Source organism: Limanda limanda, chromosome 19 (assembly GCF_963576545.1).
Source record: "Limanda limanda chromosome 19, fLimLim1.1, whole genome shotgun sequence".
NCBI classification, from domain to species: domain Eukaryota; kingdom Metazoa; phylum Chordata; class Actinopteri; order Pleuronectiformes; family Pleuronectidae; genus Limanda; species Limanda limanda.
The window spans coordinates 11,092,087-11,106,984 of NC_083654.1; the positions used below are offsets into that span (position 1 = coordinate 11,092,087).

Here is a 14,898-nt window from a genome sequence, read left to right on the forward strand (position 1 = left end):
AGCACCAGACTGCACTCTTTCATGTGGTTTCATTTAAAATAGCTCCAAGACACACCCTTCTATTGATGTTAGTAAAGCTGTGTGTGAGTGCGTGTTCCATCTGGGTTCTGTGTTTAGGATGTATGTGCTCCTCTTGAAGATACTTTTCAAGCCTGAGTGCATCTATGAGTGTGTGTGTGTGTGTGTGTGTGTGTGTGTGTGTGTGTGTGTGTGTGTGTGTGTGTGTGTGTGTGTGTGTGTGTGTGTGTGTTGTATAAACAGGTGGCTGTTTTGAGGTAAACCCATTATTCCCACAGCAATAATGCTAGATTGTAGAGTTTGCCTACAACAGCAGCAGACTGCACCCAAGGGCCCCTCATCTAATATGTCCTCTTACAAAAGCACTGTTTGGGTTGGTCTCCCACACACTGCCTAAGCCCCATGCAGGAGGACACACACAAAAACACACACATCTCTTTCTCATGCATGCACACAAACATTTGCATAAAATTTGGATTTTGTTCAACAAACCCCAATGGCACTAGTAAAAGGTGTAAAGGAAAGAAGAGCTGTGTGTGTGTGTGTGTGTGTGTGTGTGTTGTTATCTCTCCTCTGATAAGGGAACGATAGATGCAGTAGAGGGAGAGATGGCGATTGTGACTTCCGCTATCTGCTCTTACACAGACAGAGATGGAGGCAGGTTGAGCAACAGATTAAAAGAGTGTGAAAATACAAAATCTTTCCGTCTCTATAAAAGCAATGCAATGGTTGTCCTTTCCTTTCAGTATTTATGGTGGCTCGCCTTCTTCTTTTAAAATCAGAAGACAGAGTGACGGCTCAAACTTCAGGCAGAGCTTGATGAGGAACTCGTGCAAATGATCAGGCTGTCACTGCAGTTAAAAGCTGACGGTTTTGTTAATGTTCCGTTTCTCAACAAATGCAGAAGATCATTAGTGAATTGTGCGATTTACTGTCTATTCTGAGCCACCAGGCTAAATCTATTCTTCTCAGGGTCATTAAGTGTTATTTTTCTCATAGCCTGGGTTCATTTGGTAATTTGATGACTCACAATGAGCCTGAGCTGGAGAAGAGGCACAGTGGGCGGTATTGAAAGAGGATTAACATGATCGGTGGTGGCACCACCTCCTTTTCAGAGTTGAATATCATAAGGTATAGTCATGTTCTGTGATGTTTTGTGATTGAACGCAACAGATCCTACACCTAGGACCAAAGCACCATGCAAAGTAAGAGCGTGGGTTCTCCTCCCATGGTAAGGTTTCATAGTTCAGCCCTTGGTAATTTTGCTCCTCCTGCACAATGATGTGCAAAGAACTGGGAAAGGAAAACCGGCAACTTAACTGTTATCATTATCAATTGGTGTCACTTTCAACTACATCAAACAATAAAGTATAGTTTAAATTTATTTAATATACAGTGGAATATGGGAGTAGGCAAAGGGATTTGTGGATTGAGGTTGTTTTGAGATTTGTATGTTTCCAACGTGGTGACAGTTCTTGTGAATATGATATCTCAAGGACACCCAGGGGGAATGTCTTCACATTTGGTCCAAATGTTCAGTTTGACTCAAAGATTAAGTGATTAGATTTGTATAGTCGAAGGTCAAGGTCACAGTGGCCTCACAAACCGTGTGCTGGCCTCTTCAACCTGATATCTCAACTCTGTCTTTGAGGAATTTCAGAAACTTATAAATAGTTGTCTATTGGACTGAAAGATTAGTTGGTAACCTCATGAGTCTGGAAAAAAACATTCATGTAAACTTAAACTGCACTGGTTGGCAGAGCCATACACAATGTGGTATCTCTGGTTCCTCATTATTATGCCACTACTGCAGCCTTGTGTTTGTGAGGTTAACACTGTAGCTCAGGTTGCTGTTGTAGTGTACTGCACATTATGAGGTAAAATACTTCATACTTGGGTAAATCATGGTTTGTAGGCTTATACACAGTGGCAAAATATTCAGCATTCTGAACATACTATGAATATTTGTGCACCACAAAGCCTTGAGAGTATTTGTTGCAGGGCTGCTGTATTGGTTTACATTACATTGTGTGTTCATACAATGGTAAATAGGACACACAGCTTAGAGTATTTGATGGGGTAGAATTCATAGTCAAACCTTAACCTCTGTGGGATCAGTTTACAACCTGACATAGCTTAACTTGATATGGACTTTAAATGAACAATTGCAGTGATTTCCACAGCAAGTGTAAATCTTGTCATAGTTAACCTTTAATGCCAGCGCTTCTAAAAACCACATGTATGCAAGTTTCAGTCTGTACTCACATTTGAATATAAGGCAAAGTAGAAAGAGGGACAGAGACTTTCTTGCGAATAATGCTTCTCAAAATTAAACTGAATTGAATTCAGCAAGGAAGTGTGTATGTTAATAGTTGACCCACTCAGGTAAATGGACAACTGCCTGAGTGAACTTTAGAAATCATTCAAGAAGCTATGATGCAAGAAGATGACGACTGACATTTTCTTAAAACCAAGATTCTTGTTCCAAAACAATTAACAAATAAACTTCAATGACAACACAAGCAAATTAATGGAGACACATTAAATACAATGCCTTACGTGGAATAACAACTCAACGCATCATTGCAAAAGCTCAGCAATGGCAGTTTAAAACAAAAACCCTGATCAGTCAATCTACAGCAGACTGTCGACACGGCATCAAAAACACAAACACCCAGCTCCCTCAGGATGAATCCAGAGATAATGACAGGACTGAAAAGCAAGCAAAGATGATAATCTCTAACCCCTTTACATCCTGCTCATGAGGCCTTCCAGCTCCTGTCCTCAGGGAGGCGCTACTACCTTCGGAGACTACTAACTTTATAAAGAGCTTTTCCCCCCACATGGCAATCAGGAGTCTAACATCCTTGCTCTAAATCCATCCTCACACTAATGACAGACACACAAACTAATCACCAAATGTGAGGGGTTGTGTGCGATATGTTTTTCCTATTGTATCATAGGTTTGATTCACAATAATGTGTGGAATGTTTGCTGTTGTCCATGTACATATTGTGCTGCAGAGTTTACTGAAACATACTACCAACATTGTTTGTGTGGCTGATTCAATATCTGTCAAAACAATCTATCCAAAGCAGCAATCACAAGAAGGAAGTTTAATAATCAGGTAATGTTGCCATATCAGGTATTATGTTATACGCTAGAGTATAAGTCTAATGCTGGCCTAATTACTGAAGCAAAACATGGAGGCATAATTCATGAGGAGCATGATCATCAGTTACGCTGTCATGATACTGCAGCACCTTCAAAGGTAGTGTATTCCTTTAACTACACATCTCTTAACACAGGCTGACAATGTGAATTTGTCTTTGTTGTGAACACCTGCAGCCTGAAGATAAGCTTGAGATATGAACCCTGCTCTTATCAGATATAATATCTCATGATTGGATTTCAATGAATATTAGCCTAAATATAATATGACTGCATGTTGACTGTTTAGAAAAGACAAAAAAAAGAGAAGCACTAGGATTAGAACAGATAATCTGCACCACATTTGACATTCTCATTTTTGGATAGTGGGAGGAAGTGGAAACGTGTCATCCATGTTTAGAGTCTATGATACAGACTCCTTAAATGACTGCTGTTTTGAACGCTATAATTCCCAAAACAATCATCATTATTGGATCAGGGATCTAAGTAAAGCATTATTGAGGTGCCTGGAAGCGAGCAGGTGTTTTCCCTCTCAGCTACGACTAGTCTCCTTTACACCAATGAGAGAGAGAAAAGGGGGATGAGATGCAGGAAGGGAGGGTGTGAGACGGAGAGAGAGAGGGTGTGTGTGCAAAGAGAGACACAGACATCAGCAGGGTCAGATTGAGAATGCTGAATATAAGGAATTTATCCACGTATATGACTTATCTGCAAAAGTAAAACAACACATTTGCAGATGTCTGCACTCTGCAGCAACACTGAGTGGAGGGCTTGGCATCCACTATAATGGATCTAAAGTAGTTGATGCAGAGCATAGAGGTATGTACACTATGATACATGGGATTTATATTAGTAAGTATGACATTCAGATCCCCTTGCTGCTGTGCTCTCTCCCTGGTGTCTGTAAATACACCCTTTGAAATCGACGCACATATGAGTGCGTTGACGAGTGCTTTGGATACTTTGCTGTTCATGTACACTCTTCCCCCGCCGCCACCAGCCCGCCTTCGTCTCACACTTACTCTTTTTATCTGAGTGACAGATTGAGTTCAGTTGCAGCCTCAGCAGGAATCCCACACACAAAACTGGCAAAGCAAGGGAACCCTGGCTGACACCACTCTACATGTGTGTGTTAAGTGTGTGTCACAGCCCATCTTGTGTTTATGAGTGATCGCATCATATGTCAGTTTTTGTGTATGAGTGCAATTCTCCTGTGGATGTGAAGGTTTGCGCGCCTGCACACGAAAGTCAGGTAAACAGATTGAGGATTTAAAACACTGAAGAGAGATTAAGTTTTTCCCTGGTCGTGTGTTTGTGTTAGTGTGCATGCACGGACATGAATGGCCTTGCAGGAGTTTCTGACGAGTCCACCGAATCAAACAGTCACTTTTCACAGTAAATCATCAGACAGATAGATGACCTCAATCGTGAATCTAAACTGGAGACCTGTCACTTCTACTTTTAAATTTTACCACAGCAATGAGCTTCCACTTCAGGTCAATGGACATCATCCTGCATATCACTACTGAGTCACATTCACCATCAATTATGATCAACACTCACAAACAGTTACACACAGCGGCACAACCATGGAAACCACTAACTTTTCCCTACAACAAATGAATAGGACTCAGCAGAGGCTTCACCAATACACTGAACAAAACCCATTTTGAGAAATTAAAGTAAGCAATAGTCTAGAGTTAGACCCATTGACTGTATATAAAGATGGATGACATGACTGCTCCCAAAAAGTGAAACCAAAGAGTTGGGATCGCCACCTGGCCAACATCATGATTGACAGCTGAGACTGACTCACGATTGGTTGAATGTGTGCATCTGTAAGGCTCAAATATTTAGGCTGAAATCCTGGATAGTAGGAGGAAGTGACCACGTCAAGTGGTTAATCTGTGAAGCATCGCGTTAGCTCAGGCAGACTCCTGAAGCCACAGGAATAAGCTGACTGGCCCCAGCTATTAGCAATCGACAAACAATCAAACAATTATTAGCTCATTCACAGATATGTCTCTAGTAACATCCAGTCACATTTATTCTGGTGTACAATCGCTGACAACAAAATCTGACACATTCTAAACGTTACTCTGATGATCTCGCTGCAAACACAGTTCACATCGAGAGTTGTTCACCACCACAACCCCCCCTTTTGTAGTATTTGGATTTTTCTGATTCGCGTCCATCCATCCATCCATCCATCCATCCATCCATCCATCCATCCATCCATCCATCCATCAGTTGTAATCAGATATTATTGACACTTACGGGCTATTGGCCCCACCTCCAGAGCGAAACTGGACATATGGGGCAAGTTGCAGGAGGAGCCTGACAGCCTCTGACCACTCCCCCTCATTGGAGCGAAACTCACAAGCGGCGGAATCACACTCCTCGAAGCTGAACTGGTAGTATGAGTTTGAGTCCGAGAACACCACCCGCTGATCCACTGGAGAAAGAGCAGACACACAGGTAAACAACCGAGAAACGGAACAAAACCAGCTCCATTTCCTGTTGTGTCAAAAGACACGCTCCTTTGTATATTCTGCATCATGATTAGTCAATGACAAGGATTAACACACTTAACTCATGGCCAAAGGCTTGATGGGAATATATGGGTGTGATAAATGCTGAAACATTCAATTTAATTATCACACTACAATTGACCATGCTTAAGGCCCGAATGAAAAATGTGGCTTTAATTTTTTTAAGCATTTCTCTCAACTTTACTGAAAAAGATATTGTTTGCATTCAGGCAGTTTGGTTGTTATCATTACACGCAGACAGGGCTGAACATAAACTGTGTTAAAATATTATTTAAGTAGCAGTAGAGAAACATGATGCCAATTATTAACAGCCATTAAAACATACTGCTCCCACAGTTGTAGATATTTAAGTCACAGTATTCTAAGTGTGGGTGAAAATAACTGAGTGTCATTACCACCTGCATTATTATGGAATGGATAAAAACCAACATATTTATTTGAAATTAACACTGGTAGTTAATATTTAACTTTTCTTGGTTAGAGAGAAGAGCTAAGACACGTTCTCCCAAATAAACCGAATGAGGTCTTTGTATCAGGTTTAGTGGATTAGCCAGACCAATGAACTGCACCCGAGCAGGACTTCTTCAGTCTTTAAAGAGCCTTGGTATATTACACTGACAGTATGCGTGTGCAGTCTTTACAAAGATTAGTGTTGTAAACAGTTCCTACATTTTCTTTACTTCTGCTCCTCTGACTACAGTTTAAATGGGTTGTCATATGTGCTATGCCAATATCAAAATTAATATTCTATCACAGAGTTGAATGTGTTTTACAATCTTATTTGTTATTATAGAATATGGCAGAATTTCTGATATCAGCCTGGTAAACAGGTTCATCTCTCGTCTCTTCAGAGATCTGTACATTGTTGCTTAGGTTGCTGCAAGGTGACTATAAATTTTGAAGCGCAGTCCAACCCTGAAGCGTATTAGAGTGAGTGTGTGTAGCATATGTGAGACTGTGTGTGTGTATGGTTGTGTTAATACCAGACAGCAGGACTCCAAGCTCCAGCAGCACCTGCCAGACACGCACAGCAGTAGTCCGACAGCGCACGTACACACACTGCTCGCACAACCACTGCACCAGTTCAACGCCCACGTAGCTACGCCTGTTAAAATACACACACACACACAAACACATGTTTATCACACAAGTCCGGTCACACACTGTTATGATCCAGAGGCACATGCACATAAACCTCTACCTTCAGCACAAAGCTCTTCTTTATTTAATCGATATCCATTGATTATTCATTAGTTCTCTGTAAGCCTTTTCCTCTGAAACACTGAATAGTTTCCGTCTGCCCCCCCCCCCAACCCCTGAGATATACGCCTGCGTCTGAGTGTGTGTGTGTGTGTGTGAATCAGCTATGAGCATCTATTTATATTTGTGTCCAGATGTTCACATTGTTTATACATGCATCTGTATGAACTGTTCTTTGTGTGCAGTATGGGAGTGCATGTATTCCCAGAGCATCGTGTGCTCCACTGTATAATGTCTACGTCACACCATATCCGTCTTACTGCATAAACAACGCGAGTGGCCAATCAGGACAAGGCTCAAAACTGACTGGTGAGTCAGTGTATATGCTTCATCGGACATATTGATTCTGCCTTGCACACAGACACACAAACACAGAGACAGGGTGTACCTTATGATTCTGGCCAGGTGTATCTTGTCTTTAGCTGGGTATGGTCCATGAGAGAGGAAGGCATTCCTCACGGCCCGACCACCACATGGAAAACTCTGGGAGCAAGACTGACACACACAAAGACATAAATAAACACAAATAAATGCTTTGCCTGAATACAAGAAAATTGCACCTAAAAATTAAAAAAGCTCATATCATCTGCCTTTCGGATAGCAGTTCAAGGAAGCAGAGAGCTAGCTGGCTACATGTGACTGTCATTGACCGACTCAAGGACAGCTCGATGTCTTTCCCCCCTGAGCAACGAAACATCGACTGTCTACACGCTCTGAAAAAATCCTGCTTTTGACACTGTTGCAAAGAAAGATTGTATTTCTATTAAGCTGATTACATGGGCAGCTTGTTCTGTTCCATTGATATTCCCTTTGCATGTGCCATAGTGGAATTCACTTAATGGCTGATGAGGCTTCATTTGCATTATGGTTCATTATAAGGGAGTCCATCTGGTGTCAATTCAACCTCTGATGCTGTCTCGTCTTGTTACGTTGATGATGTCGCCTTGTGGTGGTATGGTTGAACTTTATTTCAAGTCATGACTCGTCAATTAAAAGATTTTTATAGTCAGATGGCAGTGCATGTATTAGCTCAACTGACTAAATGCACTGCAAGATTAAAATGAAACATGTGGGTGTTTTTACCACTAGTAGTGCTGTGGAGTATGTTTGTGTCCATACTGTGTTTGCATCTCATTGCACATGCAAATACAAACAACTCCAAAAGCACACGGCTGACAGAGTATTAATGGTAGTTTGAAAGATATTTCTTCTGGTGATTTGCCTTTATTGACAGCAGCAGCACTCCTTACATGCACACTATTGATGGACAGTTTGTATAATAAAATAAATACCAAGAAACACATTAATGTGCCACCAACAGATAAAGAAGAACGGATGATAGAAACATAGATATACACAAAGCAGGTCTGAATATATATTAAAAAAACATCTGAAAGAAAGATTTAGCTGGCTACATTAAGGTCCATTAATATAATGTTGTGTTATCATGCTAACCAGAATGTTGCCGTATACGGGTGTATCTTTTATTTCAGCTATGTGTCTCATAGGTTTCAGACCTTAAAGCAAAATCACTGATCCTTTGTGGAGCAGCAGGATGATGTCATCAATGACCTTCAAACACAGAGCCTGGATTTGATAAGGCTCACACAACCAGCACTTGAGTCCGACTTCATATTTCATAATTCCAGACTTTTGTTGATAATAATAAAACGAAATTACTCTGCAGGGGATTGAATGAGACTTAAACATTTTACAGAATGGTAAAATTGATATATAATAGCAAAACATTTACAACACTATATTTGTTGAAATGTGAATTGCTTCAAATTTTCACGATGATCCACAAAGCTTTGCAAAATATTATCGTATAGCTGCAGTGTATGTGTGTGGTGACAATAACTTTAAAATAGCCAGAGGTAATATCACTGGTGACATCACCTGTATTGAGGCTAAACAAACACAATTTCGCCTCGCAGCAAAACTAAAGCGATGACATCACCTGTGTGTGTTTCCCCACCTTGTGTAATGCAGGTCCGGTACTCGGTCCAGGGATAGTGTCAGGTGACTGCTGTTGAGAAAAAGTACACACAAAGCATTACAGCCAAAACACAATGAAGTGCACACATTAAACACACTGAACAAACAGGACTGAGGTGAGAAAGACCAGTTTTACCATTCCAAAACCATTAGTCAGGTTTTGGTCTAACCCAACTACTGCTCATAGAATAACTTTCTGGTTTTATTATAAAGACAAAGAGAAAAGTGTGTATTATCTCACCTAAATGCCTTAATGCACATAAATATGACACCACATTAAACAATAAAAATATGTGTATTGGCTGCATTCTTCCCTCCAACAAGAACAAATTATTGAATTGACAACATGATAAATCTTTTTGTGATCAGATTACAGCTTTTTCCCGAGGAGATCCACTTCACCTCTACTTCCCCTATCAGGAAATAAGCTCTTAATCTTTATGGATTAATATTGTGCCTGAGGAGCTAGATGACAGTCGACACTCTGATTACAACCTCGTAAAAAATATTTCAAATTATGTGTAAGATCAAGACGTTTAATTTGGGAACAGAAAACAGGACTCAAATTTACGAATCAGAACTCAGGCAGTGGGATCCAAAATATGTATTTCACAAATCAGTTTTCAGTGCAAAATCTGTCTGAAAACGATCAGACAGAGGTATCAAAAAAAATAAAATAGAGTAAAAAATTCAAGAAAATAGAGGGGTACTTGGAGAGGCCAAACCTCCAACAAGGCAAAAATTCTATCTCGCCATGTAAAAGAAAATAATTTGAGGGGTTCTTCCTTCGGTCATGCCCCACCCCTCAGAAACATTTCAAGGGAATCCGTTCTGTACTTTTTGTGTAATCCTGCTAAGTAACAGACAGACAGACAAACAAGCAAACCACAATGAAAACATAACCTCCTTTACAGAGGTAACCAGGTCGTAACCACAAGGATTACATGAGGAGAAATGTCTGGAACGCAGGAGACAAGGTGCTGAGAAGAACCGACACAGAGAGAAGGAAACACAGAGACTAAATGCACCGGGGGCAATGAGACGAAGGTGAATCACGGGTGAATCAGGGCAGGGCAGGTGATCACACGGGCGGGAAACACATGAACGCAGGAAGTGAAGTCATCTCAAACAAGACATGGCATTTCCAAACTAAACCGGAAATAATAACTGCTAAACATAGAAACAAACACGCATGGCCTTAGCAGAGGAAGATGCGACAATGGTGGTAAATGTACACAACTATTTTTAGTTTTTTTCACTGCAGAGTAATACGGTCAAATCAAATCTTTACAGGTTTAATGACTGAATGTGGTTTCTAAAAAGGTAATCGTAAAAAGAGAAAATCTTTGATACATTAAAACATTTATAGATCAAAACTATATCTTCTGCTAATAAATGATCAGTATTTACCTTTCCAATAGTAAAAGTACAGACACTTAACAGTAATAACAATAAGCTTAATGATAATAGGTCCCTGAAATGTTTTGATGTTGTATCATTTTAGAAGACATAGTCACTCTGGTTGGAAGACACATACTGACACTGATTAACAGATATATAATCTCTGAAAAACAAATGATGCTTTGATTTCAGGTTAAATACACTGAACACAACATAGAAAATATGAAGATATAGAAGCAGTATTTTGTACTTGCTTCAAAAATGCAGCATCGTTTTCAACATGGAAGAGGAAACTCTCAAACTCGCTTTAAACACACCACAGCAGTGTACCCCTGATAAAAACACAAACTGTCGACTCGTATTAGGATGACGATCACGTCGCCAAAGTTCATTAAAAACCAACAGATGAGAACCTCCTGCAATAGGAGTGCAACCTGTCTTTGAGCTCAGTCAGTGAAGCAGCATCAGTTGTAAGAGTTTGAAGGTTTGAATCCCTCTGTAAACCTTTGCCTCTCACTGCCTGATGGTAACCAACCACCACATGATGACAAATAGGGAGATGCAGCAAGATCAAATGATGGAGCTAATGAAAAGATGAAGAAATATAAACAAGTTGACGTGTGAGAGAAGAACAGAACAGAAGGAAGGCTGAACAATTCACAACAGGCCATGAATGTATGCAAGCGGATGGTAACATGACAGATGAAGAGGGAGAGATAAGAGGCGGTGAGAGACATCGTCTTAATTGTAAGCATGAGAGAGAGAGACAAAGAAGGAGAAGAGGAGAAATTCTTGGCTGTGTCTTTGGGTTGAAATAAAATGAAAGAGAGGGATGGTTAGACAAATGTGTGTGTGTGTGTGTGTTTGATCCTCATTAGAGCGATGATACTGACTGTTACTCACCTACTCTTTATCAAACGAACAGTTTAGCATTTTGGGAAATGTGCTTTATTGGTTTCGGACAGAACAGTTAGGAATACCACTCTGATTTTAAATATGAGGCAACAGCCAGCAGCAAGTTAGTTTAGCTTGGCACAAAGATTGGAAACAGTGGGAAACAGCTAGCCTGGCTCCATTCATAACTAAATCCATCTCCTACCAGCATCTCTAAAGCTCAGTAATTAACAGATTATATTTTAATGGTTTAAGCCACACAAAACATGAATTGTAAAACAACAACTTGTGGGTTTTTTGGTGGCTGTGTGAAGCACTATGTGTCGTCTTGATGATACGATTATCTTTGCAGCTCCTGCTGACTGTAGCTTCACATTAACAAGATCGATATTGGAATTGTCCAACTCTGGGCAAGAAAACAAAGATAAGCATTTTCTAAAATACTGAAGATCACAGAGTGGTGTCAGACGACGGAACAACCATAAAATAGTGATTTGACGGCTGCTGACACAGTCAAAGCTGTCGTCCCCAAGCGCTGCACTGAGATGTTGATCAAATCACTACGACTCGTGTGCTGTTTGATCAGCCACAGTAAATCCTCTGGAGCTTAGATGATCAGTCAATGAATTGATCTGTCAATCAGCAGAAAGTTAAACGAAAACTTGATCATTTTATATTTTATGGGGCTTCTTCACACATGACTGACACTAAGGTTTGTGTCTGTTACATTGTTGACATTTGACCTGGTTTCTTTTGGTTTCACATCGCCATTTTTAGAGCGCAATAAAACATTTTGTATGACGTAAGTACATCCTGTCTTCATCACCTACGTGGGCAGTATCTACCTGTACTTAACATTGTCTTGTCATGTCTGACATTGGCGTGTTGTCAATTCAGCAGGTACTTAACTTTCCGTTTGAATGGAGAAAATTAATTAACCAGTTCCTAGTTGATTTCATTGCCACTGTAACATCATTATGGTTTTACTACTAGCATCATCAGTGTCCTTGTCGTTCACACGTAAGGCTTCTGCTTCTTTTTCTTCTTCTATTGTTTAATGACGACTCAACTTCCTGCAATTGATCCGAAAGTCCAAACTATCCAAAACAGTGTTTTCACAGCTCAAACAAACCGAATCCCAAACGAGACTCTCTTTTCGCTGCTTCACTTTGTTTTCAATCATTAGTAAACTGAATATCTTTAGGAAATAATGATTCAATGAAAAGACTCCTTAATTGAAGCAGTTATAGATATAGTGCATAGAAATTCCCACAATGCAATTTTTTTTCCCTTTCATAAACCTTTTCAAAAAAGCAGTTATTTCTCTAAAAATCACCACTCCTTCCTTCTCTCTTCCATCTTGGCCACTGTATCTTGTCTCTCCATCTCTTTGTCTCCCTGTCTGGTGAACACAGATCTCTCGAGGTCTCTTTGTTTCTCCACCATCACGTCTTCTCACAAACACAATCCAGACACTCACACCAGAGGTGTTTCATTCATAGTGTATCACACGGCCAGAGATGAATGCTGGCCATGTCTCTTTTGTCTGTGTCATTTTCACAGACACGCACGCACGCACACACTCACTCCATCCATCCTCCATCACAGCCCGTTGCTGTCGGTACACTAGAAGCCAAAAGAGAGTAGCAGAGAACAAAGAAGAGGAGGAATGAGGGCTATAAAGAGAGAGCTCATGCTGACACACTTAACTTTATGATGACTTCAAAGTGTGTATACAGAGAGGGGGAGGGGGGGGTCATTATCTGGAAGAAATGGATTACTCTCAAATTAGATTGCTGAGCTGTAGTGCGGTATGCTTGGCAAGCCCCCTCTCACACATGCACACACACACACTTTGAATTTGTACTAAGGCCCTGTCGACTCCTCGACAGATCCATCATACAGGGAAGTCAAAATGGAGACATCAAGAGCAGCTTTAGCTCAATGGACACACACATACACACACACACAATAAACTAATAGCCAATCCATATCTGCAAGCACATGTGACCTTTTGCTTAGCAATTAATGATCAGTATCTGTGTTCATTGGTACCACACTAATTTACCAAGTACCTTGTAACCAGGCTTATAGTTTTGTCTTGGATCATGTTGATATGCCAACAATCAATTTTTAAGCTTGAGTGGCCTGAAACTGATTTAGAGAGGTTGTTTTTGAAAATAGTGTCAATATTGGAATTCTTCTACTTAAAAGGTCCAGGGTTTCGGATTTAAAAGGGATGGGAAGAAATTGATAATTATGTTTTTAACCATGGCCATGTTGCACCACTACGATGATACAGTAGCCCAGAATGGAAAAACTGAACTATTATGTTACCTTAGGGCCATCATAGTCAGGGGAAAAGGGAAACTAATGCAACATCCAACATGGGCCCTCAACTTCAAAATAAAAGTTTAGCGGACAAAGTTGACATGACAGAAAAAGATAATGCCTTTAAAACATCATATTCATAAGCCTTTATCGGGGCGTGTTCATACTATACTACACTACTATACACTTGTATTTTTTCACCCAAATATTAACTGTGGACTCTACATACTGTATACAGTATTGTGCATGTTATGTAGGTGTATGTATAAACAGAAATGCACATTTAAGTTGTGAATTAAGTTAGGTCGTATTATTATCTTATACCATGCTAATCCATTCAGTCCAATACTGTGGTTCTTGTGTACATTTGAATGCTAAGTGAGTATGAATGTTTAAGTCCAGCTCTCCACTCTTCACTTCAATCTTTTATATGGAAATGTATAATGCAGTTATCGATGTGAAATATCTTGGCTGACATCAAAACAGATCACAAGCCACTGTTTTGCTGCATATATACATGTAGAAATGAGATCACCCTATCATCAACCCTTCCCTGAGATTGTTTAGTCTGAGAGCTTACATTATGGTTATACTAATATCATTTTATAGTCTCAAATATGTTTTCAGCAGCATACTGGACATATGCGTACAATGTTTTTAATTTAACCTATCGCATAGTTGTAATGTATATGTCTTTGTACAAGTTTGGGGTTTTCTGCCATGAAATCATTAGAGGAGGGAAGTAAGACGAAGACGCTGCAGCCCCAAACAAATGGTATGATTAATATGGGACTGCATCATAACTGAACCTTTTTTAAATTCTGCATAGTGCGCATTTCTACATACTCTACCTTCAACGGGCACGTACATAATTTCCTTTAAGTATGAAAACAGAAAACAACAAAACACACAAGTGGAACAGTAACCTATTACACAATGTTTGCTATGTTGTCTAACTTTTGAATGGGATGTTCCTACTGGTTTGAATGTTCTACTCATCTGCTATAATTGATTGACTAAAGGAGCCCTTCAGGAATCACAATGAACTTGTACTAGTCTACAAAGGCAAATGATAAATTAGGTCCCTACATGAAAACCTCTGCAATTTGATTGAAACTAGAGATGTTCTTATACGTATGAATAGAAGTGAATCATCACTTCCATACAGGGTTAGTAGCATACAGTAAAATATGTTGTCTTTTATCAGATCAGTTATCTACTCGTATGCAAAGTCCAGGTATTAGAATCAGTATAGGGATGGGGGAGTAAGACA

The 14,898-nt window shown here is 39.9% G+C and overlaps 1 protein-coding gene across 1 annotated transcript in view; it reads right to left on the bottom strand.

Annotated features, from left to right (window-relative positions):
* LOC133025869 (rap guanine nucleotide exchange factor 5-like) overlaps positions 1 to 14,898 on the bottom strand; it is a 44,740-nt gene that overhangs the window by 27,370 nt on the left and 2,472 nt on the right. Inside the window, exons 2-5 of the mRNA XM_061092654.1 lie at positions 8,980 to 9,030; positions 7,390 to 7,496; positions 6,725 to 6,846; positions 5,467 to 5,644 (exon numbers count right to left, since the gene is read on the bottom strand). Coding sequence (XP_060948637.1) covers positions 5,467 to 5,644; positions 6,725 to 6,846; positions 7,390 to 7,496; positions 8,980 to 9,030 — 458 coding nt within the window. The remainder of the gene's footprint in view (positions 1 to 5,466; positions 5,645 to 6,724; positions 6,847 to 7,389; positions 7,497 to 8,979; positions 9,031 to 14,898) is intronic.